Source organism: Lissotriton helveticus, chromosome 3_1 (genome assembly GCF_964261635.1).
Source record: "Lissotriton helveticus chromosome 3_1, aLisHel1.1, whole genome shotgun sequence".
Classification (NCBI taxonomy): Eukaryota; Metazoa; Chordata; class Amphibia; order Caudata; family Salamandridae; genus Lissotriton; species Lissotriton helveticus.
Genome location: NC_136061.1, coordinates 848,878,562 through 848,905,427, shown reverse-complemented (window position 1 = coordinate 848,905,427; position 26,866 = coordinate 848,878,562). Strand labels below are relative to the sequence as shown.

The window sequence follows — 26,866 nt, the reverse complement described above, 5'->3', positions numbered from 1 at the left end:
TGAATGTAGCTTGTAGTGCTGTGCAGAAAGTTGCCAAAGTCTACTACGGTTATACTTTCTTTGCTGGAGAGGGTCCATTTCAAGTGCATGAAAAACTACTGCGGGCTAGTCTCCAAAATGCAAAACTGTTACATGAACTAATATGTAGTGTTAACAGGGGCCGGATATCAAGACAATGTGAGACTAGAACTTTGCCTATGTGCCATAAGGTTATCCCAAAATCAGATCTGCGGATGCCTTTCCATTTTTTAGAGGAAGATCACCTTGAAGTACTTAAGGCCTAGATGCTTCTTGAACTGAGTTTTCACACTTGTCACCCTTTGTTCTGACACCAAGCAAGTTTTGTGTTGACTTGGAGAGTGTTGTAAACATTTTAACAGGCCATGAATAGAGTTTGAGTTAGGTTTGCCCTCATTATTTCCCATCCCCTGCCAATATATCTTCTTTATTCTCCGTTTTAGCAAGAGGGATCAAAAGAGCATTCCGCCCAGGTCGTTCAACCATGGCCCAGTGCCTTCACCAAACTATGATACTCAACATGAACACGGTGGCGCGATCTGGCACCATTAATCTAGCCTTCATGGACCTGTCTTCCGCGTTTGATCATGTGAACAGGGCAAAACTGTGGCAGTCCATGAAGGATATTTGGGTTGACTGCCCTATTATCCATTTCTTGGCTGATCTTCACCGGGCAACCAAGGCTAATGTCAGATTTTCGAATGGGCTTCGAGTGTCACGGAACTTTGATATAAAAAGAGGTGTACGCCAGGGGTGCATTGTGGCTCCCTTTCTGTTTAACCTTTATATTAATGATTTAGACAAAGTCCTTTTATTAACCGGGGTAAATTATCCACACGCAGGACAATGAGGTCTCCCTGTATTACTTTACGCTGACGATGCAGTCCTTATATCCTGGACCGTCAGGAGGCTCCAAACTTTGCTTGACGCCTTTTCCGACTTCATGTTGGAACGTGATTTAACCATCAATAATTCAAAATCTTTTGTATCTTTTGTCATGCAAGTGGGGATACGCCCCAAAAATGCTTTCAGTTCAGGGTAGGTAATGTTACAGTACCTTAAACAGATGTTTTTTCTTACCTCTGGGTCATCTTGGACGACCAGCTCAAATGGGGGCCGCTCAAACAAAGGAAGGGGACTTGGCGTGGGTGAATGCAGCCATTTTTAATTTTGCTTCTAAACTGGGTAACAGGCCTATTGCTGCTCTGTTGAAGATCTACCAGGCAAAGAGTGTAGCTACAGCCTCTTACGGGAGTGAAAAATGGGGGCACGTTGTCACAGATGTTTATCAGGTAGCTGAGAACTCCTTTTTAAAGCACTTGTTAGGTGTTCCCCGTGGCCTGTCTAATTTGGTGGTACACAAGGAATTGGGGGTGCCCTATTTAAGTGATACCCTGGCAGTTCGCCCATTAATATTCCTGTTAAAAATGTGGTTGAACGAGGGATTAACGCTCTGCCTGCTGATTTTAAAAGAGTGTATGACCCTGGATCTCGCGCTCAACACACCCTGGCTTAAATGTGTTGAGCAGTTATGAAAAATTAGGACGAGTTGAACTTAATACTAACCCTGATCTAATAACTAATAAGGACGGGGGGATAACAAGGGAGTACCTTAGCTGTTTACAGAATCTGGAAAGGGAGGAGCTGGAGTTGTGGAAAACTAGTGTCCACAAATTCTTTATGTTAAAGACTACACCATCAGCCAAGCCTTATCTCCTGCGGTTTTTATCGGTTTACGAATGGTTTTTATTGACCAGGTTTCGTTTGGATCTTTTTCACCTCCTGCTTGCCTTTCCTAGGGGGTGCAGTAGAGGCCAGCTGTTAGCATCCTGTGGCTGCGACGGAGAGTCTCCACAGGATTTGCTAAATTTTATGTTCTTCTGTAAATTTTACAAGGTTCCTAGGAAGTCTTTTCTAGTCCCTATTTTAAAGAAGATGAATTTTATCCAGGCTTTCCCAGCTCTCCTGTATCTACAACTGCTGATGGACAAATGTATCTTTTTCGTCGTTGGTTATTTGAAATTTGTGGTGAAGTCCAGGGCTTATCTTGATTAATAGTGATGAGGGCCGGATTATGATTATCTTTAAAACCTGTATGCTTCTGTAAACTCGGATAATTTTTTGGGGAACAAAGTTTTAAGGGGGAGACCACTTGTTCATGAATTGTATTTCTTGATGTCACTAATTACTTGGGGTCACGATGTAACATTTTCATCATGTTAAATGGCATTGACACCGTACCAATTTATAATTCTTGATGTACTATCAACTTTTATGGTTTCATATCTCTAAAACCGAATAAAGTAATTTTGATTTGATTTGAAGAGGGATCAAAAGAGAATGCAGAATTACACAGGTCAGGTATGGTAGGTTGCAAAGACCTGTCGACCACTGTAGACTTGGATCCTATTTTCTTCTCCACATTGCTTCTCCTAAGCTGATGCTATAACCATTGCAATGTAAAGAGAACTTTTAATATTGGATTTTTAATTTTGCAGATATTACAACGAGGTGTCGTCACTGTATGGAAGTGTTTAGTCATGTTGTAGTGGGTGAACATTTTAAGGATATGTTTTTTTCTCTCTCCAGGCAACGTCGGATCTATAGCACAAAAGAAACATTATAGGACTTAGCATAATATACTATTATTAGCATACTCTGGGTGTACCTTTTTGTTGTTGTTCAGGTTTTTAAGAAGACCGGTCTCTACCAGCATCTGTTTTGTGCTGCCTGAATTAGATATGAAATAGGTTTGGATATAATTTTTAGTATTTGATTGGGTATGATATGGAGGAAATTATTTGAGATTTGTATGTGGTGTAATAGATTTTTTTTTTTTCGTTACTAAGGACGAAGCAGGGAAACCACGATCAGGCTAAAAAGGGTTTCCTTTCTCGGGGAGCAGAGTTCAGAGCGATGCAGCTTACCAAACATTCCTTTTTTCGAATCAACCTCTTGCCTCCCAGCAGGGTTAAGAAGGAATGGCCTTGTGTGTTACTGACTAGACTCAATTCTAAACCTTCAGCGCGGCTTGTCCTTTTTGAGGGACATGGATGTGATTAGAAGTAGCAGTTATCTGATTAGTATGGTGGTGTAGTGCCCTGTGCTAAATATGGTCTTTACTTCATCTTTGGTTCCAGCTGCTTAGAAGGAGAGTGTCCTCAATTCTCCCCAATTACTTGGCAGTCCCTTTCCGTCCGTTCTACATAGTATTTTATGAACGTATTTTTTTTGCCTGGAATCGGTTTTGAAAGTTTCAAGTGATGCCTAGTGTTTTTTTTAAATAGTTGGTACCAGCCATTGGACATTTTATAAAATAGGGCGGTTCTTTAATTTTCTTTTATGGATTTGTTTTGCATAATTTAGGTTTCATAAATAAGGTGGTGCTACAACATTTCTAAGACTGAAGCACATGTTAAGAATTGGCGTTGAGGAAACTCTGAACAAATTAGACCTGTTTAGGGCTTTTTCAAGCGACATAGGGTCTATTCTTGATGCAGGTTCCTTTTTTATTTTTTTTTATTCTTTACTATGCGATGATAATGGTGGCAGGAAAATACGTGGCCTGCCTATTTTCTAAATGTGTATTACAGTTTTCCTCACGATTTTCCCGTTGGGTACGAATTTTGGAAAGAGATCTGGTTGATCCGTCTGCTATTACCAAAAGCCCCAAGAAACTGGTTAACATTTTTAAGAAGTTTCTTGCACCATTCGTGAGCTATATTCTGCACTTAAAGCAATTGCTTCTACAAGTACCTTTTTGAATGTGAGCTTCTTGTAGTATCTATGTAAGATACTCCATCTTTTACATACATGTGCTTATTGCTCTTTGGAAAAGGCAGTAAGGACTTGTCAATCAGATTCTACTGGCACCTACTTCTCCGTGATTCATTTTTTTTTGTTGTTGACCAAACTCGTTTGAGAGATGCTGATTTGTTCGGTAAGAGCTATCTGAAGACATGTACTTTGCTTGTGCACTTTCATAGTGTCACTATGCCAGTTGTATTTTTTGGCAAGAACTGTCTGTGTAATATCTCCTTCTATGTTGGATGGTTTGTCCTCCACTATTGGTGCACAAGTACATGCATTTGGTGAACTGTTGGCTGTTAGACTGCATGTAGTTTGGAATTTAAATCCACCTTCCTTGTATTAAGATCTAAAAACTTGGCTTTTTTCCAAATAATTCTGCCATCTTCTGGATCTTCTCAGCCTGTCAGATTCTGCCTAGCTCCTAGATACCCCGGGTGATTGTCACGCTTCACACTTTTTAGGTTTTGCCTGGCGAAAAGATGCGCTCTGCGCATCTTTTTCGCGCAGGCGAAAACCTGATGAGAACTGTAGTGGGGTTTGGGTCGGCCCTCGTCATTTATTGGCTGGCTCCATAAATGGAGCCTAGCCATTGGACGAGGAGCCTGTCCGTCAATGCCGGACCAGATTCGGGGGCGTTCCCGCGATTCTTTGGCGTTTGCCGACGTCAGCCGAAAGCCGGGAACGCCCCCGAATCTGGTCCGGCATTGCTGTGCTCGGGGGTCTGCTTGCGGGTGTTGTGAGTCTGTGGGCCGCGAGCAGAGAATGCGGGCGGGCGTCCGCTGAGTGAGGCGCCTTTGAAACCGGAGGTATGTGCGTTGCTTGAAGGGGCAATAATGTTTACTTAGTTTAATAAGAAATAAATACACTTTACTTGCGCTCGCTCTCAGAGGCACTTGTGATGCAGCCTGTGGACTCCTCACAGCAGCCGCTGAGGCAGCGCAGCGGTCCTGTGGGCTGGAGTCAGGTTACATTCAGGCTTCCTCCCACTCTAATGTGCACTTACACTGATGCGACCTATATTTGCTGCCCTAACTTCACTTACTGGCTGTTACAATGGCCTGGCTCCATACCGAGTCACTCTCAGCCGGCGCTGGTGGGCCTGGGATCGAGTGCGGGCGGGATCTCATATTTATGCATACAATTGATCGTCGATTTATTACCAGCCCAGGAGGTGGTGAGCAGCTGCTGGCAGGCTGTGCCTTGTCCTGGCGCCCAGCACTGTGCGTCACCTGCACTAGACTGCGGTTATTGCAACAAGTTCGGAGGAGCAGTATCGGCTCCGCACTCAGTGATTTCTTGGGTGAGCCGAAATTTAAAGCACAGCTGAAGCTTTTTTCGCCCACTGAATGCACGGCAGATGGTAGCTGAGCAGGAGGACAACCTGTGACACTGTCCATGTAATTCACAGGTGGCGCCGGTCGTTGGGTGGGGGCGTGGAGTAGGAGTAACCTGGTCGACTCGCGGGATCTTCATTTTTAAATAATTTCCCGGCCGTGGCACACACGGTGCAAGCAGTCTGTGACTTTATGCTGTTGAACTGCGGCCGCGCATCGCCAGGCGGCAGTGTCAGGAAGTCCCGCCTTTGTTATAGGTCACGTGAGCCATCAAGTCCTCACGGATTTATAACAAACACGCACAATGCAGGGTCAGGTCAATATTCTTAAATTGTATCATAGTGCCATGGACTTTGTGCCAGCCCCCAAGCATGCCGGGCGCAGAGCCACATTATTCGTGAGGACACGAGCAGTGTGGGAACGTCGGGCACAATTTGTGAGGCTGGTGTCTGTTTCGCTAATGGGTGTCATCTGAACTGCTTGGCGTTATCACAGTGGGACTGTGCCCCCCCACCCCTAACACGCCTACATTTGAAATCCTTAGTATGTCATCCATGGGCCCCATAACTTGTCAAATTCCCTCGGGCTTCCCCACGGCCTGTATGTCACTTTCTTGGCTGCTATATAGAGGTCCATCCTCCTTCTCAATTCATGCAATGTGGGGGGAGTTGGTGCCCCCAGGTGTTTTGCCAAATCCTGTCTCCCCGCCAATATTTCATATTTGCAAAAAGTGGTTTGGCCCTGAGGAGATCTATCTCTGTAGGTATTCCTAGCAGTAGGTATTTGGGGTCCATTGGTATCGGTGTGCCTAGTATGTTGCTGAGTTCCCTGATGATGGTGACCCAGTAAGCGGCTATTACCTGACAGTGCCATAGTGTGTGGAAGTTCGTTCCCCTTTCAGTGTGCCATCGAAGGTATTGAGGTGTTGCCGCCTTACCAAAACCATGTAACCGGGCCCTATCGTAATACGCCCTATGCAGCATTTTGAATTGTATCGAGTGGAGGCATGATTTTATCACCACTTCCCTGGGGTGCAGTAGGGCCGCATCCCAATCCAAATCATCAGAGGTCTCTAGTTCTCCCTCCCATTTAGCCCTGTGGCTTACTAATGTGTCTGGTTGGTTGTTGATCAAAGTCTTACCAGGTGATCGCCTTTTCTCCAGTTTCCCCCCATAAGAAGCCTTCCCGGTCCATATTCAGGTATTGCTTTTGTCTCAATCTGCTCTGCCTTCCAATCGTGAGTGATTTGCAGGTAGTTATAGTACTGTATAAAGGTTAGTTCAAACTCTTTCTGAGGAAAGTTGAACAAAACAAGCCCCCCCCCCTCCAGTATATCTCCTACCTTTGATATCCCCAGCATGTCCCAGTACTTGAAACCTTGCGGCTTTTCAAATTCTTTTAATCGCGTTCCAGCCCATGGTTGAGTCTCCTGCGTCACGCGATTATCCCAATGTATTCCCGTTTCCGCTTTTTTTTTCCATTCAGCAATCGTCACTTGCGTTGCTGGGAGTAACTTCTTTGTGCCTTTTTCCCCCGTACAGATTATGGGCCAAACTGAGTTTTCTCCAGTGCGTATGTGGGGTGCAGGAACCTTAGAATTGATTGATCTACCTCTTATTGTTCATGAGCTATTGTTGTTTCAGTCGCAGATAGGATTTCCTGGTGCTGTTCACTAGTGTGACGTCTACTTGACTTTGCAGTACTGGTGTTGGTGCCTCTGACATGTGGGTGATCTCACCCACAGGCATACTCTGCAATCACAGGTGATTTCTAACTCCCTGGTGCCAACCTCTCCAGCTGGAGGAACAGTGGCTATCCGGTGTTGGACACTCCTAATAAGCTGATACTACTTACCACTTTTGCCACTGGGTGGTGAAGCCTTGGGCATCACTTTTGGTATCGTGGCAGGTGTGTTTGGATGAATTCTAAGACCTGAAGCTGAAATGCGACTTGTGCATACTGAACCTAATAATACCATTATTGTCGATTGTTGGTCTTCATCTTAAAATCTCTTGGAAGTATTATGCACTCAATCTATCCAAGAAACCCAAGCACAGCCAAGCCGCCCCCCATGGGATAACATTGGCCACAGAGCGCAATGTTAACTAACGGCTCCTAATACTGAGGAGCTTTAAAACTGCTTGGAGTTGATTCTCTGACCCAGAAAATTCTTCAAACTTCATGTTTCCAGTACCCATCTCTGTTTTACTTTTTGAGCAATTCACCTATATATAAACTAAGTAATTTTCTTTGGAAAGACGAACATTGTCTATATGATAACGCTATGATGTGTTATTGGCTGTGTACGTTGTAAGCTAGGACATTTTAAAGGATTCAAGCACAAGATTATCTTGGTAACTGATGCAAAGCTCATAGTTCACAAAGTACAGAGTATTCATTTTATGGTGAGGGAGGACGTTTCCAAGGAACTTGAGTAGTTGATAAATTGTGGGGTCATAGAACTGATTGATGTGTCAGATTGCATATCTCCTTTGGCCGTAGCCAGACAGGTGTGTGGCTCTGGGTGGGTGTGTGTGCCTCTGGGTGAGTGTGTGTGCCTCTGGGTGAGTGTGTGTGGCTCTGGGTGGGTGTGTGTGGCTCTGGGTGTGTGGGTGTGGCTCTGGGTGTGTGGGTGTGGCTCTGGGTGTGTGGGTGTGGCTCTGGGTGTGTGTGTGTGTGTGTGTGTGTGTGGCTCTGGGTGGGTGTGTGTGGCTCTGGGTGGGTGTGTGTGGCTGGCTCTGGGTGTGTGTATGTGTGGCTCTGGGTGGGTGTGTATGGCTCTGGGTGTGTGTGTGTGTGGCTCTGGGTGTGTGTGGGTGTGGCTCTGGGTGTGTGTGTGTGTGTGTGTGGCTCTGGGTGGGTGGGTGTGGCTCTGGGTGGGTGGGTGTGGCTGGCTCTGGGTGTGTGTATGTGTGGCTCTGGGTGTGTGTGTGTGGCTCTGGGTGTGTGTGTGTGGTAGTAATTGCTGTCTGCTGAGCTCGTCCATAGGGTACAATAGGTCTCACATTTGCGAGAGATTAAGCTATTGGCATTGTAAATGACAATGCCATTTATTTATGTTTAAAAAAACATAAATAAAAATAATGTCAAGAGCAATGCCAATAGCTCTAACTTTAACAAAGGCAAAACCATTGCATTGTAAATGCTTGTTATTTACATCTCATTAAAAAAGATTAGGCTCTTATAATGTGCGATGCCTGGCGTTCATCCAAAATGGTTGCTAAAAACTTGTTGCCTGCAAAAAGACCTTAGACAAGGTAGGATCTCTAAAATGCACTTAAACAAACTGGGGGAGGGTGCACAGAAGGGATTCTTAAGTGACTCATCCAATTGGTTTGCGATCTTATGAGTTGGAACCACAGCCATTCTCGTTGTCCTGCCTGTTACCGTCAGTCATAAATACTTGGTTATGTGGTTATAGCATGCCACAAGATTCACCTTTTATATAGCTCTTGGGTCCAAGGTGGTGCCTTCTGACTAACTCAGGGAAAAAATCACCTGCACAAGCTGCATGTATTGATTGGTTTTGGCAGGAAAAGAAACCACATTGCTGAAGGCTGAACCACAAGGTCTCCTCTCAAGCTTCCACCATTCAGTAATTTAAGAATAACTTTGTGGCCAGGGAAAGGAGAGTCCATGCAGAAAATAACCTGTGACCGTTCCTAAAAGCCCAGACACATAAACGCTTGTGATAACCATGGTAGTACATTAAAGATGTCTGCTTCTTCACTTCAAATATGTCGAATGAGTAACACTATGACCATGCTCCTCTTCATACTGATACGTTGGTTTTATCTTCTGATGCAGAGTAGATTATGATTTTTCGGTTATCTTTGGATGTTGTGGAATGTTGTATAGTGTGAAGCCTCGAACTTGTGCGAACTGTATGCATGGGTGCGTTGTTTGTGTTTTCACACCTGTCTTTTTTCCGGTCCGGGAATGTTGTTTGGGATGTGTTTAGGAGGGGGAGCGGGGGAGTAATAGTTCACGAGTGCTGTTTTCACCCAACTTGCCAATTGCTTTCTTTATAGCTAAAGAAATTGCTTTCCCATTAACATTAGCATAGTGAGTGCTTCCATATATTTTTTTGTGTTATATAGTTATTGTTGGTTTTCTTTTGATCCTTCAAGTTGCCGCTGGAGAGTCAAGAATTGAAGCCAGGCCTGGATGAAACAATTGACAGCGATTCGGACAGCGGTCAGGGCAGCTGTGAAATGGATTCCCCTGTGCTGCTGATGGAAACAAGGGAAGCTATCAACGATGGAGGTTAGTGATTATTAGAATTTCCCAACTCTTCCCACACACCAACAGAATACAGAAGGTGACAAGCAGTGTTTGTGAGTGTTGGTATTGGCTTGTAACGTCTCCTACTCATTTGGCTATGTTTCTGTAACGGTTGAAAACTATTATTATTTTTTTAATCCTTATGTGGTGTAAACTTGTTTTAGTGCTGCAGTATACTTTTTAAAAAGGTGCAGTCAGTGTTGTGGCAAACTCCCTTTACTCACTATTTGTATTAATGGCGGCTTGAATCTTATTGTATATAACTAGGTCTCTGCTGCTCAGGTTTTGTTTAGGTTCACAACTTTGCTGCTTGATGTCTGAAAAGTGGGTTCTTTATCTTGTTTATTCAAAATCATTGTACTTTGACACTTTGCCCTAGGGCTTTCGTATCCAGCGTTGTTTCAAGGGTGATATTGATGCCCGATTTTCAGGATTGTAGATCATCATTTAAATGATTTGTATGTAAGTGTACATTTCAATATCCTGACAATCTAAAATTGCTCGGCGCTAGGGTAACCACTCTAGTCATTAGACACTGTTTCCAGTCCTGAATTTTTCACCTTCAAATCTTTGTTCTCATATGTTCGTTTAAATAGTTGAATGAAGTGAAAGCAAGAGAACACCCAGAATACATTAGGTGATCACATGAACGTCCAAGACTGGAAACAGTTTGTACTGACCAATCTTGCCCAAGTGTTTCAAGAGTGCATTCTGCTCTTTAGTGACATGTAATTAAATGCGGTTGCTCTATTCATATTTATGGTATTTTGTAATGCTACTGTATTCCTAACAGATTCAGAGGACGAAATTATTGTGAATAAAAAGTCCAAGAGCAAGCACTTCCTGCAAGGAAGCGACAGCGAAGAAGAGTATGCCTCCCTGACTAAGAGGGGTGAAACTGGTGATGTTGACAGTGATGATGAAAATAAAGAGAACATCTTTACACCAAAGAATAAAAAATGCAGCCGCATTCGCCGTGCCCTTATGGACAGTGATGGAAGTGACCAGGAATCCTCCCCGGAGACTGAACAGCATAACATTGAAAGCACCATGCCGCTCCCTTCATCTCTGGATGAACTCCATTCCCTTTCTCCTAAAGAGAGAAAGCACTCTAAAAAGAAGTCCAAGAAACTAGTTAATGAGCAGAAAGAAGATGTAATCCATATCGTATCCTCCAAGGAAGAAGTGCAACTGAAATCGTCTAAAAAGAACTCAAAGTCTAAGACTAATTTGAAGGAACAAATACGCAAAGGAGATTTTCACGTGGAAAACAAGAATCCGCAGATCTGCGATGCTGTATTTGAGGACGACTCGCACATAGGCTTGCTCAAAGAGAAATCCAAGAAGTCAAAGAAACTTAAGACGATAGACGACCCAGAATCTGGCGATAAGAATAAAAGGGATTCCAAGACAAAGATGGAAAAAGAGAGCAAAAAGACAGTTAGGAGTCTCAGAAAGGATAAGCCGAAGCCAGAGGTAAATCTTCTGTCTTGAGAACAAATGTTGTTTAATTTTTGCCGCTCATTTCTCTTGTATGAAATGTATTTTCTATATGTTCCTATCCCTTCTTTTTTGCTAACAAATGTATTATGTGTGTGTTTTAAGGTAGGACTCTTAGAAGTTCCTCAAGTTTGGGGCTTCTTTTTGCTTTTCTACTTTCCAGGTGAACCCCCATTAAAATGCTCACATCACTTCTCACGCACCCCCTAGCTTAGCTGCGGAGAAGGAGACCAACCATATCAAATTTAATTATCCTTCTTTCTGATTTTTTTTATATGACTGTATAGAGTTCCTGGTACATTTACATTGGAGACACTGCCTTGTGTAGTCTTTAATCGGCTGCCTAGCCACGCATTCCATGTTATGTTATGTTATGTTATGTTAATTGCTTTTATACCGCGCACAGCTGCCCCAGCAAAGGGGCGTCCTGGCGCCCAGAAAGGTAAACATAACATTGCAAATAGCTACCAAATCAGAAGTTTTTATTAAAAAGTACTGTTTTAATAGCACGTCTGAACTGGAGTAGATCTTCCAGTGCTCGAATTTCCGCAGGAAGGGAGTTTCCGAGTTTTGCGGCTACCACTCGGAAGGAGTGGCCGCCAGTCCTACTCAACCAAAAACGTGGGACCACAGACAGATTCTGACCCATCGATCTCAAGGGTCGGGAGGGAACATATGGGGTCAGAAGATTCACCAATATGGGTGGGGCTGTACCTTTTAAAATTTTAAAAGCCAGGCAAAGCACCTTAAACTCGATCCTCCTGGCAGCCAGTGGAGCGCCTGCAGTGTTCTTGAGACCGAACATCTCCTAGGCAGGCCGACCACCGCTCTTGCAGCGGCGTTCTGTACTCGTTGCAGCCGCTTAAGTTCCGCCTGGTTGGTACCTGCTAGCAGAGCACTTGCATAATCTATCCTGGATAGCACTGAGGCCTGAACCACAAGCTGTCTGGTGGGGGCATCAAAAAATTTCAATACCGGCCTGATGCCTCTGATGACACCAAAACAGGTGGCGGCTACCCTCTCAGTGTGGCAAGTAAAACTCAAGGAGGGATCCAGCCAGACTCCGAGGTTTTTTATCTCCATGACAGGAGAAGGGATCATTCCTAGCTCAGGAGGCCACCAGTGGTTATTCCACCATCCAGGTTGCTTACCAAACACCATGACCTCTGTTTTCATAGTGTTCAATTGGAGACAGTTCTGATTCATCCAATTGGCCACCGCACGAAGCCCCTCGCAAAACTTGAGGGCCTCCACAGCTGAGTCCCCACTTAACGTGACCGCCAGCTGTGTGTCATCCGCATAGGAAACCATTGTCAGGCCCCAGCGTTTGACTACATCAGCCAGCGGTCTAACGTAGATATTAAATAAGGTGGGCTCAACGATGATCCCTGTGGGACCCCCAGTGTGAGCGGGTAGGAGGTGGATTTCCCGGGAGGAATAGCAACCTGGAAGGATCTATCTGAGAGGAATGAGTGTAACCAGCAAAGAGCGGATCCCCTAACGCCAACTTCCTCTAACCGCCGTAACAGGATCTCGTGGGACACCGTGTCGAACGCGGCACTCAAGTCTAATAACAAGAGTGCCGCTGTTCGTCCGCTGTCCAACACGGAGCGCAGATGTTCAGTCATAAACAACAATGCAGTCTCCGTGCTGTGGCCTGCGCGAAATCCGTTTTGGGTGGGATCCAAGATATTAGCTTTGGCGAGATGGTCAGCCAGGATCCCATTCACGTGGGCCTCGGTGACTTTGGCGGCCCACGGCAGCAGTGAGATGGGGCGATAGTTCTCTGGTTTGACCGGATCTAGGGAGGGCTTTTTTAGAATGGGTGTTACTACCGCTTGCTTCCAACTAATGGGCACGGTTCCTGAGGACAGTGATAAGTTGATAAGGGCTAGCATAGGTGTGCGACATAAGGCCTGCATGCTCTTAAACTGGGCCGGTTTGAGCGGGTCCATTGGGGAGCCAGATTTGATTTTTTGGCTCAGTAAATCAAACCCCTCCTCAAAGAGGGGGGCCAGCAGGTCCAGAGTCACACCCTCACTCCTCGGACAGCCATCTAAGGCCGGATGTTGCATCCCCGTTGGAAAGGAGCGGTAGATTGCCTGTACCTTTGGAATAAAAAAGGCAGCCAGACTTTCGCAGTGGGAATCAGTGCAGATTTCAGCTGCGGAGGCCCTCTTCATCATAAGGTCCTTTAGGACCTTAAAAATCAATTTAGAGGGGTTAGGGCTGTTCCGAAACTCCTCAGTATAAAATGTGGCCCGGGCTCGACAGATCGCTCTATGGTATGCCTTGGTTAGAGTAAGGTAGCAGGTCTTAAGCGCGGAGTCGAAGGTTTTTCTCCATCGCCTTTCTGCTTTCCTACAATCTCTTGAGGGACGCTAAAGTCTCATCATACCAAGGACTGTGATTTTTAGTCCGACAATTCGATCGAACCAGAGGAATTAGCAAGTCTAGGGCCGAGGCAATCCAATTGCAGAATGAATCATAGCCAGAGTTAACCTCGGAAAAAAAAGGCAGAGGTGACTTTTCCAGTAGAAGATAAAAATCTTCTAACTTTAATTTGTACCACTGGCGCATAGAGGTAGATTTGTTCTGCGATACAAAAGGAGGGTCTGACATAGGAATAACAGCCTTCACCAACATATGGTCCGTCCAAATTAGCTGGGTAGGTGGGCCTATAATTATGTCCTCTAAATTAGAGAACAACGGGTCCAATAAATGCCCACCCTGATGAGTGGGGAAAGATACCCTCTGCGATAGCTGCAAAGCTTCCATGTCAGCTAAACCGCTCCGAATAGAGGGTTGGAGTGTGCAGTCAAAGTGCAGGTTGAGATCGCCTAGCACATTGAAATTAGCGCAGCCAAGAGCCTCTGAACTAATGACATCCGGGAGTGCGGCCCTAAAGGCGGCATCGCAGCCCGGAGGCCGATATATTAAAAGTCCAGTAAGGCTAAAACAGTGGGAGATAGAAATTCTAAACCGGGCACATTCACATCCTGGAATTATTAATTCTTTCCATTCACAGGGAAAACGGCGTTTCAATGCCATAGCAATTCCACCCCCTCGCGCACCGCGATTAAGAGTAGCTATGGTATACTCAGGGGGGAGAGCAAGATTTAATATCGCGGTATCCGCATCCTGTAGCCACGTCTCGGTCATAAACAACACATCCGGAGAATCACTAGTGAGTATGTCAAAGATCTTCGCATGGTGTTTGACCAAGGATCTAACGTTCAGACTATAAATAGTAATAGTATTCACCCCAGACACGTGAATCTGCCGAGATGAAACATCGAAGGAACGAATGCGAGAGGGTGCCGGCAAACGCCAACAACAAGTACAGTGATAAGGACCACTTAACGGCGCAACAAGCGGTAGGGGACAAATAGGGAGACGGTCACGTAAGGCTAGTAAATCTGCACTACAGTACCTGATAGTAGAAGAAGCCATGGCGTTAGGACAAAGGCGATAGAGTTCTGCCGCACCCCGCACTTCCTTAGCGCTGACGGGCGCAGACGGGCAGACTCTGGCTTGACTCAGGCGAGAGTCGGGCGCTACCGCTGCGCGTCACCGCTGCGCGAGCGTAGTGAGCTTTAAATAGAGCCTCACCTGTACTCCAGCGGAGCACTAGAGCGCTCCGGCGGGTGGCGCGCTAAAGGAGCAGCACCCCCAATATGGCGGCCAGGCGCCAAAAAGCGGCCAGACAAAGTGATAAACTCCGCTCTACAAGCGGTGGGGGGCACAATTGCGGTGCAAGTCGGAGGGCGCGATATTAAAGATAAAAGCAAGGGCTAATAAACTATAATTAACAAAAATAGGTAAAACGGTAGATATTTAAAATAAGCACGAGCACAGTACGCCAAATGAAGCGCCAGCAGCAGCGCGCTTTGCAAATACAGGTAAACCCCTCCCAAGGCCGAGCAACACACAAAGCTCGCCTTAAATAGAGCCTCACCTGTACTCCAGCGGAGCACTAGAGCGCTCAGGCGGGTGGCGCGTGTGAGAAGTTGGCCTGATGTGCAGTGCTCACTATTCTAGTGATCACTATATATCAGTCCAAACAACCCTTATTGATGATTGGTTGTAAGTCAACCTTATAGACCAGCTATCCTAGTAGCATGGATACGAGCAGTCTAAGGCTAAGACTCTAGAGGGCGTGTTAAGCCAGCTGTTTTACCATCACATTACCCCTTGAACACCAAGTGAAAGGACACCACACAAGTTGTTATGAAAATAAACAGTATATTTATTTATAACAAGACTACCCTGGCTCTTTATGAGACAGGGAGCTAAGCACACAACAAAACTCTTACGAAAATACTTCAAGTCGCACAATTTACACAAATGCCCGAGGGGCACGAAAAACCATATACTACAAAAGTGGAATGCGAATTACTAGCAGGTAAGTAACGATTCTCAGAGGCTTTGGGATCGCTAGGGCTGGACTACTGAACCTTTAGATTACTAGCAGGAGGCCTAGGGAACTCGGGTGCAGAGTGTGCACTCTCACGCGGGATGCGGGACAAAGTCTATGGAAACTAGAATTCACAAAGTTAGTGTTCTCGGGCGAACCCGACTAGGTAGGTCAAAAACGAAAGTGGATCTGGACCCTTGGATAGTGAGGCTATGCTGAGGCACCGAAATGCCGAAGTTACCTAGCCCAGGGGCTGCAGCTGCATAGGTCTGAAAAGACGTCGGGATTCTCCGTTGACGAACCAGGAGCCTGAAGGAAAGGAGTTGCTGGCAGGCGACCAGTGAAGATTGTTCGGGTGATCCAAGCCTGGATCGAAGATAGATGACACCTGAAAGCAGAGGGGACCAAGTTCGTGACTACTAGCCAGTTGTCAGGTGGCACCAGGAGGGCACCGGATGGTAGTCACCTCGACTAGGTGAGTGGGCGACGCTGGGCTCTGTAGTCTCACGGACCAGGAGGCGTTGTCGGCGACCAGGATGGAGGTACGAGCTGTCCCATGATGGATGATGCTCTCGACGTCGCTGGACCCAGGATTGGGGCAACAAGTCTTGGCAAATTCAAGCCCACGCGGTGGACCTAAAATGGCGTCTGGAGTGGACCCGGAGGGTCCGGGGTGCTCCTCTCTTGGAAGGGAGCAAGGGCCAGTCTGGAGCAACCAGACCAGCAACAGTGATGTCGTCGGGCGTCGTTAAGAAGGCCACAAGCCAGCGGGCTAGTAGCCAAACAACGCGGTGAGCAGCAAAAAGCAGAAGGGCCCCACGCAGATCGTGGAGATGCTGGGAGGCTGAACTTCGGTGCTGGGGCTGCTCAGGGTCGGGGCTTCTCGGACCCCAAAGCACTCACCAGAGGATCCCTCGGCGGTCGTGCTGGAAAGAAGTCGTGTAGTCTTGAAGATGGCCGGTCCCTCGAGGTCTCGTCGCACCCACGGTTCTCAGCTTAGCTGTAGAGGTGGGTAGAGGTCAGAGGTGCCAGGGAAGCCGGTTCTCGTCGAGCTGGGCAGTCAGATTCCGGAGGAAGGACTTGCAGCAGACCGCAGTGTTCTTAAGATGGTGCCTGCGGATGCAGGGTGACTACTCCTTAGTCACAAGGGAGAATCTTGAAGAAGAAATCTTGATGTCCTTTCGTAGAAAGTCGTGTCTTGATTCCAAAGATGATCTAATTTGGAAGGGGGCCTGCTCCTACCTTTATCTTGGAAAAGGGGGCTGGCACGCGACTAAGTCCTGCCCTATGGGTGGGACCAGGAGGGGGGTGGTTACACCCCTCTCCTTTGGCGGGCTTTCCCCAGCTCAGGGGCTGGTGTGCCCCTGGAACTGGTTCAAGCCGGCCTTTGCACAGTGAGCACCGGGGTGCCACTTGCAGTCACCTTCCTCTGTAGCCCTGCCTACCTGGAATACACAAAACCCTGTCTGGGACGGTGCTGGCACCGCCCCTGGCAGGAAACCCTTTGTCCTTGCCTCCTGCTCTGGGAGGACTCCCAGCAGCAGGAGGGCAGACTTGTGTCTCGGTGGCAGCATCCATTTTGTGGATGCTAAGGCTCTGTCTGACTTTAACCGGGGTTACAGGTTACATCCATGTCGTGTCCCTCTAGAAGGGTGGAATGCTAACCCCGTCGCCAGAATTGGCGAGGGGTTAGTATTCCAATTCGTATGACACCTTACTCGACATGTTTTGATAAAGCGATACCAGAGTTGGCATATAACCGCGAGGATTATAATGCACTTAAGAGTATATGGTATGCGATATCATGGAAACGGCTAAGGGATAGATCCCGAAAGCCGCAGATAGGCTCAGCTCATGCCAGAGCACCATCTCACACGATTCCAAGCACTCTGCCTTCAGGATTGTCAAGGCCTGCCATAGGTATGACTGATAGGAGATCTGTGTGTCCATTTAGGTTTAGATATAGGTATACTATATCTAAAGCAAAGGGTGATTACACCACCTTGCCCCAGCTGTCGTGCAGCCAGTTGTGTCAGATTTGGATGGCCAGCCAGGGGTGGCATAATACATGCTGCAGCCCCTGGTAGGCCCTGGGTACACCTATGCCCTGGGTACCTAAGGTACACTGTACAGGGACTGATAAGGTGACTCAGTATCCAATTAGATATGTACCTGAGGTACATGGAATCCATTTTACAGAGAGAGCAGTAGGCCTGGGGCCCTGAATAGCAGGGTCCCAGGTCAACTAAGTCAGAAAACCAGCAAAACACCAGGCAAACAGTTGGGGGCAACCATAGTCAGGGATCTACCTTCCTACAGCGCGCTAAAGGAGCAGCACCCCCCAATATGGCGGCCAGGCGCCAAAAAGCGGCCAGACAAAGTGATAAACTCCGCTCTACAAGTGGTGGGGGGCACAATTACGGTGCAAGTCAGAGGGCGCGATATTAAAGATAAAAGCAAGGGCTAATAAACTATAATTAACAAAAATAGGTAAAACGGTAGATATTTAAAATAAGCACGAGCACAGTACGCCAAATGAAGCGCCAGCAGCAGCGCGCTTTGCAAATACAGGTAAACCCCTCCCAAGGCCGAGCAACACACAAAGCTCGCCTTAAATAGAGCCTCACCTGTACTCCAGCGGAGCACTAGAGCGCTCAGGCGGGTGGCGCGCTAAAGGAGCAGCACCCCCAATATGGCGGCCAGGCGCCAAAAAGCGGCCAGACAAAGTGATAAACTCCGCTCTACAAGCGGTGGGGGGCACAATTACGGTGCAAGTCGGAGGGCGCGATATTAAAGATAAAAGCAAGGGCTAATAAACTATAATTAACAAAAATAGGTAAAACAGTAGATATTTAAAATAAGCACGAGCACAGTACGCCAAATGAAGCGCCAGCAGCAGCGCGCTTTGCAAATACAGGTAAACCCCTCCATGTCAATGAATTCAGCTGCTGTCCACATATAGTGCAGTAGCAAGTGTTAGTTTTAGATCACTCTTCTGTCTGGGCATTTTTTAGGGAAACATCTTATTTGTATTTGAGTAATTAATTTCTGCCTTAGGTTTTGTATGCTCTTGGCGCTGTTCTAGTATTTTCATTGACCAGAGTTTGGGTGGTCTGAAGTTGTCCTGTGTGATCTGTGATTATCTGACTGACCACTGGGATAAGTACCCTTTGCCCTGCTAGCATGACTGGAGAGCAAGAAGTCATCTGGATACAATTGATTTTGGTAAAAATGAACTGAGCATTTCTGATCACCGATTTGGCATATTTTGGAATTTTGTCCCATGTGTCGTCTCTCTACTCCCTCCCATATAGAAGTCTCCAGAGCAATTTTGTAAGCTGTTGTTGCAGTTTAAAAAGTGGAGGAGAGTGAGCTATATAGGAGTGATACATCATGAGTATAATTCCCCAGAGCAAGAATATCATCTGGCAGGATGTGGGTGGCTTCTTGGATGTTTCTGGCCAAGTTATCTTTGCTACCTTCAACGATCCTCCATGTGCCATGAATTGCATTATGCTCAAACCATACTGATGCCTGATCGTCTCAAAGGGCAGGTATTCTCCCCCTCCCTAAATGTAAATGTAAATGTAAAATGTAAATGTAGTATACTTGTAAAGCGCGCAGCTGCCCCAGCAACGGGGCGTCCCGGCGCTGTATAACTCTGGGGAACCCGTCCTGGCTTTCCCTGTGGGATGGTCCCTTGCTGGGAGTCCCCAAGGTGGAGCCAGGCATCCCCGGAATTGGTGGGGCCGTTGTGGAGTTTAGGCAAGCTAATGCCCAGAGTTGCCGAGTGGAACCCTTGATTAGAGTAAGCACCGAAGCGAGAATTATCGAGTCCGCTGACCAAGGTCCACGACCCTGCCGCGTCGGGAATTGAACCCTGGTCCCGGGCTGACTTCTGCTCTCAGGCCTGCCGCCTCTAACCAGTGAGCCACACTACTCCACACAGATCTTCTGCTGTACAAATTACAGCCTTTGACCACATTCTTTTAGCAAAATATCTATTTCATGCAGTTAAATTTGGCAGGCACCACAGAGGGGGTTTCAGGATCATATGGTGTTACTTTGAGAATACCTTTGTCACGTTGCCTACTCTGAACGTCCATGTTTGTGGTTTCATTAACATCTTGACACTTGAATAGTAAAGTCCAGCCAATGTTGCAAATGCTTTCTTTTTTGTAATTATTTTATTGTTGAATTCACATTCATATAAACAACAAATGTCGACATTAATTTTCATGAAGGATTTAAGAATTGTCATGCGTCTACATTTAAATCAGAGAAATGAGAAAATAAAGAAAAAGAGGGAGGGTGCTCCACATGTGCGCTCTGTGTACTTGGAGATGGAGGTCACAATAGAGACACAATAAGCTATTTCTAAGGGGGATGTTAAAAGGGTGGGCAGCTTGCAGGCAATTGATATCAGGTACAACAGGGGGTATAAGGAATCTAGTGTATCGATGCTAAAGGCGGTTGTGGAGGACTCGTGGATAAAGGCCCATCTGGGTCAGAAAAACATGAAGGGGATAAGGCTGGAGAGACTTGAAATTCCTTGTCAAAGTATTGACAGTATACATGCTAGATATGTTTAGGTCGTGAGGTGGGCGATTCAGGTCGTGAGGTGGGCGATTCAGTGTAGTGTATATGTTGATCTGCATGTCACAATAAGTCATGCTGCGGAGCCATGCTTCCTTCTTGGGGTAGTGTCTGCTGCCCCTCAGTAGTGCGATTTCTCTTTTTGCTAATAATAGCGCCATGGCAAGGAAGATGCAGAGGCAAAGTTTTATATCACTAACTATTCCCAGCTAGGCCAACTTAGGGGAGGTAGAGAGCGATATGGAAGTTATGTCCGAGAGCACTTGAAACACTTCTGTCCAGTATGCAGTTATGGACGGGCATGTCCATGTAGTGTGCAAAATCAGTACAGTGAATTTGACATATGAGATTTTTGGGCAGCTTGATGATTTGCTAGGATCGTATTTGCTCAGTTGTCGCGGAGTGATGGAGATCCGATGTATAAACTTGAAGTGATTTAATTTATGCCCATGGTTTGGGGATACCCTCTTTATTTGTTTGTGGCTACAAGTCCACTACGTATCCGTCAATGATTGACCCAGGTCCTCCTCCCAGCGGCGCTGTGCTCCCCCTCCCCCCGTCCTGCTCTTGTTTGAGCACCATACACGCCCGATCTAGCTTAGTGACCAAATGAGCACCATCCTGGTCTGCTATAAGCAGAGTAAGAGGTGCAAACTCTTCAAGAGTGAAAGGAGTGGCTGAGCGGGGAGCACTGAGCATTCTGGTTGCTATGAATTTATCCATATAGGACATCTCAGTCCATGTGGCCAGGTCCGCCATGGTTATCGTATGCCCGTCGGGGAATACGGAACCAATATTGCGTAGTTGAAGCTTGTTGAGGGTGCTCTGAACCACCGTCTCGGAAGTGAGTGGTAGAAACGCATTTTGCTGCAATTGGAGGCTGGATGAATATAAAGAGCCAGGGCCCAGTAAACGTCTTAGTCTGCACCAAGCCCAGCAAGTGGTAGATAAAGGTTGTATGTCATTTGTGTCGAGGGGTATGCCATGGGGATCAATGCGCCCAAGGGAGTAGGGGCGGTCAGGTCTTTTATGCTCGGTGTATGGTATGTGGGCATCTGGGTAGAACCAGTGTCTGGCAAATTGGGCTTATGCGACCAGGTAGCAAAGGGGCAAATCGGGGACCGCAAATCCTCCCCCGCTAATAGGGGAGTGTAAGAGTGTCTCAAGCTATCCGTGGCCTCCGTCCTGCCCAGACCAAACAGATAAGTAGGTCACGCAGTTGTGTGAAGAAGGCCTTCGTGAGATTGGTATGTTGACAATTGGATATAGAAATCAGGAAAGGATGTTCATTTTAATGAGAGCAATGTATCCGGCCAAGGATACCGTTAGCTGAATCCATCGCTCAATCTGTGAGGTAAGCTGGTCCATGGCTGGCCCATAATAAAGGTGAATAACTTGTTGTTTATTTCTGTGTCCAATAATACCTAAGTATTTGGTAGTGTCTGTTGCCCATCCGAGGGGGAAGATCATCTGCCGGGTTGGTTGAGTCCGTGATCGTGAAGAGTTCTGATTTGTCCAAATTAATTCGCAGCCAGGACATATTGCTGAAGCGGCAGATATGGTCTATATGAGGTTACAGATTTGTGCTGGGTCCCTAATAAAAAGCATGATATAGTCTGCGTACATAAGTAGTAGCAGGGGTCCTGAGTGAACTTGAAGACCATGGGACATTTGTTTTTCTTGTAGGTGCCTGATTAAAAGGTCCATTGCTACTATAAAAACTGAAGGGGATGAGGGGCATCCCTGGCCGGTACTGCTGGAGACCGGAAAAGGGGGAGAGCGAGAACCATTCACTCGAAGCTTGGCTGTAGGGGATGAGTATAACCGAGGAATCGGAGCAATATAGTTCGCTGGGATGCCAAGTATACGAAGTGTGGCAATGAGAAGCGGTCATTCCAGAGCGTCAAAGGCCTCCATTGCGTCGAAGGGCAACTGCTGCTGGGACAGCCAGCGATATTCTGTTTATCACTGAGCATACAGTCCTGAGATTTAGGGCTGTGGATCATTGTGGAACGAAGGCGGATTGTACTGGTGAGAGAATTCAGGCAAATAGCAGTGATAGTCTGGTGGACAGCTACTTGGCTAGTATTTTGTTATCAAAATTTATTAGGGAGATGGGGCGGTAGGAGGGGCAATTAGTGGGCTCCTTACCTGGTTTTAACAGGAGAGATATGGCGGATCCCTCATTGAAGGGGGAGAGTACCTTTTTCAAGTGCTTTAGCATATACCTTGAGCAGATGTGTTGCTAGCGTTTGTTTAAACGCCTTGTAAAATACTCCCGATAGGCCATCAAGGCCTGGGGCCTTCGATCCGTCTTGGGCGTCTATTGCCTGAGTTATCTCCACAGTAAAGGGCTCACTGAGAAATTGTGCCTGCCCTGTGGTTAGCCATACCATTACGACCTTCTCCAGGTAGGCAAGGTGCTGTGTGAAACCTGTAGGGAGTTTGGTTGCATACAAGGACTGGTAATATGAGATTAGCTCTAACATATCAACATTGTCGGTAGCTGTAGAGTAGTCAGACCGTCGCAGAGCCGCGATCTGGCCTGCTTCCGGGGTGGGAGGGGGGGTTATAACAGTCACTCAAGTCTTGTTAGGGTGCCCCCCCCCTCTCCTCATCTATGTGCTGCGTGATATTTGCCCAACAAGTTGGTCTCTCTATCTGCATGCTCGTTGAATTAAAGTATGAGAGCATTGCGTCTGTTAAGGGTGTTTGGCATGGGAGGTGAATTGTCTAGGTGTGTCAGGTCTGCCTCATCTTGGGCAAGGCTGCCATGTATCGAGCGCAGGACCCCGGCCTTTTTGGGTATACAAATACCACTGATATAGGCCTTGAAGCCGTCCCAGAGTGTTGCATATTGAGACACTGAGCCTGTATTTAGTGTGAAAAATTCACCAATTGCATTGTGTAGTTCAGATTTAAACAGCGCATCCAACAGGGCCGTGGCCGGGAATGACCATCTGCGTTCCCACCCGGTAGAGTGTGGAATTTTTTGATGGAGAAGTACTGGAGCATGATCTGACAGTGTGCAGGGCAGCATTTCTATGCCACTGGTCCACTGACAGCCTAGTGCGCCAGTGAGCCTTTAATCTATTCGCGTCCAAGTTGAATGTGGTGCCGAATGGAATGTATATTCTGGTGTATTCGGATGGTGTGAGCGCCATATGTTGTGTAGGGTCAGGGATTGCAACAGGTCCCGGATTGCCCGGTTACCATGTGGTTTTGTGTTTTGTATGGGGTTAGAGGAGTCGCAGCAGGGGATCAAGCCATAAGATCAGATCCCCGCCGAGGAACAGTGTGTCATATTCATGGCGGTCAAGCAAAGTATGGAGCTTGGAGAAAATAGCGGCATCATCTGTTTTGGGTTCATAGACATTGAGAAACAAAACTGTTTTGCCCATCCGCGTTCCCACCACCAAGAGGTACCTCCCTTGTGCATCAGATACTGTAAGCTTGTGCATGAAGGGGAGGGTGCGGTGAATAAGGAGGCAGATTCCACGGGAATAGGTGCTGTAGCATGCAAAGTATCTGTGGGTCCATCAAGAGGAAGCTAATAAAGGTGAATTTTGTGGAAGAAGATGAGTTTCCTCCAGAAATGTTATCTTGACGTTGTACCTCCTGAGGTAGGCTAGCACGAGCTTGCACTTCCTGGGGTTAAGGCAGCGTATGTTCCAGTTAATCAACTTGACCTCCACAATAGTGTCAGAGATCAGCACCACAAGGGTGCGTGTATGTACGTGCACCTCTGGCGTATGTGGAGAGAAGGGAATACAGAGGGAAAAAGCTATAGAGAACATCAAGGGCCAAAAAAAGAATTTGCAGAGAAAGATCCCCCAAAAACAGCAACTCCCACCCACACCAGAGCTCAATGGCCCGACGAATGCCCAATACCTCCAGGGCGGGAGGCTGATCATTCCGCTCGGCCCCTCGTCTACATCGAGGTTCTGGTCTGGGTGCTCCAATGTGCCCGGCCTGTCAAAGGTCGGCTTGCGTTGCCTTGGCTCTCCCTGACCCATTTCTGTGGTATGAGCAAGGGTACCAGTTAAGTGCGCTACGGTTGAAATCGTAGGCTCGTCGTACTGAGCGAGGGCAATTAAGGAGATATCCACAGTCTGAAACAGCCACTCAGCTAATTCCCCAAGGATGGGAAGTCCCACGGGGTTGGGAGGGTATTGAGGTCCCTCCGCTCTGGGCGCCAAGAGGTTTGGCCCCATGGTCAGCAATCAGAGGGGGATCGCCTTTGGGGCCCAGCCATTGTTTCTTCGCAAGTGCAGACTCAGCCGACACGAATGGACACGTGTGAGGGGAAAAAGTCCAACTAGGTTCCAAGTCCTTTCGCTGTTTCTAGTCGGTAGCGTTGCAGCTGGTTCCTGATGTAGGAGAAGCAGGGGGGGGCGGCAGTTCACAAATGAAACCCCCCCCCCGTCCGTAGAGGCCACGTGGGGCAGTGCGCATCAAATGCAGGGGGAGCAGAAATTGTGATCTCAGCTCACAGTGATCGCGTGCGATTCATTTGCAGCGGGTAGGTGACCCTCCCCACCAGCGGTAGTCGTCTGTATTTCCAGTCCTATCTGAGGGCTCTCCCCACGATGCCCACGGACTCCTGCCCAGGATGGGAAGGTGCGCTTGTACTATCGCCACACTGCGGGGCCAGCGTGAGGGCTTGTGGGGATGTTGCTGGGCCAGGGGAGAAGGCGATGTTGCATCTGGCTCGCGCGGACCTTCGCGCCGGGCCTTTGCGCCAAGTCTTCACACCAGGCTCCTCGTGCTACTGCTCAGCCCTATCTGTTCACTCGTATCCCAGGTACAGATGGCTGTCTCCTCTCACCAGAAATTGTGCGGCCAGCGGTGTTCACCTCCCCACTCCCAGGAGGTTTTTCCCTTTTTTTTGTTTTCCTTATTTGTTTGGGCCCCCGCTCACCTTGGCAGTGCACGGCTCCTGCGCAGCAGGGTAGGTGACGGTCCCCACCAGTGTTAGCCGTCTGTGTTCAGTCTTATCTGAGGGTTGTCCCCCGATGTCCACGGGCTTAGCTCCAGGATGGGAAGGTGCACATGTAATATCCCAGTGCAGTGGGGCCAGCGTGAGGACTTGTTGGGCCTGGGAAGGGGGGGGGGCAGTGTTCATTCTGGCCGCGCGTGTCGCAGCTCGGCCCTGTTGACTCACCCGGGTCCCAGGTGCGGATGGTTTTCGCAGTTTACTGTGGATGCCGCATCGGGTGTCCCCCATGTTCTCAGCCACAGCGATCCAGGTAGGCAGGGGGCCCAGCGGAGCACTGTTGCTCCGGCCTCATCCTCGCCTGTGGCCCCTACCAATCGCAGCGGGGCCTCAGAGGCTGGCAGGGCCCCCGCACGCTGCCCCTCGCTGCAGCAGGATTCGGTGGCCGCTTGGGCGAAGCAGCGCAGGATCTCGCCACCCTCAGCCATGTCACCGCGATATCAGGCGTTCTCCGTGCGGCATCTGAGAGTGGGGACAGCAGGATCATGAAGTTTTTGCTAAAATAGGGGCATCGGGCGCCGGTGCTTCAATACCATCTTGGTCGACGGCTCGTCCACGCCCCCGCAAATGGGGGGTGAGGGCGCGACTTAAAAAATATTTTGCTTAAGGGGAGGATCGGAGCAAAAATGTTTGAAGACCTCTACCCATGACACATCCATATCCATGTTATAGTCCATTCCCAATTAGCAATATGCATCACTTGTTAAGAACATAAGAGGTTTAGACTTCTCGGCTAATTGGTAGCTCTCTCTCTCGAGACCCTATTAGATAACCTATATACCTTTGTCTGTGCGTGTGTTGGCCACCACTAAAGAGACTTCAGGTGAGATCCAAGTCAGTGTACTTCTAGCAAAAGGGGAATACGTAGTTGCTTACAATAGACCCCTCCATTTTCTGATCAGTTTTTTCAGTTCCTTAGTAACTAAATTGGTTTCCTATAAACCTGAAACTGAATATTAAAAAGCTTGTGGTGTTAGCTGGTGTGCAGAGACCCCTCACATTTAATGTTATACAATTGATTTACCCATTGCTAAATCTTAATAATGTATAGAATGTGGGCACAATGTGGTGAATGCACAGACCCTAGAAATTGCATGTCACAGTAGCCTAAAGCCCATTGTGAGATGTCTGGTTCCTAGATGTTCTCTTGTTTAACTGCAAAGACAGTCGGGCCCAACCATTCTTGTGAATGAGCTAATCTAGTAAAAACACGACTGGTTACTTGGTAATTTAACCCCCTTGCCAGAAGTTTGGGCAACTACCTCGCCAACTCCTTTAACATACTTAGCATATCGTACATAGTTTTCCATTGGAATGTGGTTTATGTATGTGTGGCAGGAAAAGCAAATAAAACAAGGCATACGCCCAGTCCCAGCGTCCCCCGATGTAGATCATTTAGCCATAACACTACTGCCATAGGGAGCAGCAACTGAGATCTTGGTCTTGGCATATTATTTTGGACCCTCTATCATTCTACACAAACCTAGATTAAAATGTAATCTGTCATCTGTGTCAAGTCTGGGACTCGTGCCCATGTCTCTGGGTATGTTGCAGTTTTGGTGTCCATCTCTTTCACCGTTGAGCCCTACCTTTATTGTCTGTGTGTTGACCTCTACAAAAGGACTTGGACAAATCTGAATCAGACCGGTTCTTTTGTAGGTCGGACAGACAATGCAGCCTGTTGAACCCTCCTGTGTCTGGCCGATCTCGGTTGCTATTGAGTTTCACTCTCTGGAGCAGGGCAGGGAGTGTAACACCTCAGTTCTCCAGCCAGGACCGGGCCTCAACAGGGGAACTAAATATTTGGGCGTCTGCTTTTACCATCACTTTCAGATTTGCCTGAAGCAGCAGGGAAAAGTGAATATTATGCGAGTGCTAGCACAGTTTAACTTCAGGAAGGCCTGTTGAAGG

The 26,866-nt window shown here is 47.4% G+C and overlaps 1 protein-coding gene across 5 annotated transcripts in view; it reads left to right on the top strand.

Moving 5' to 3' along the window:
• The window catches only part of CLSPN (claspin), a 449,296-nt gene that overhangs the window by 177,304 nt on the left and 245,126 nt on the right, over positions 1-26,866 (top strand). For all 5 annotated transcript variants that reach the window (XM_078681155.1, XM_078681154.1, XM_078681157.1 and 2 more), the window contains exons 2-3: positions 9,293-9,428; positions 10,240-10,922. In XM_078681155.1, the coding sequence (XP_078537281.1) occupies positions 9,293-9,428; positions 10,240-10,922 (819 nt within the window). The remainder of the gene's footprint in view (positions 1-9,292; positions 9,429-10,239; positions 10,923-26,866) is intronic.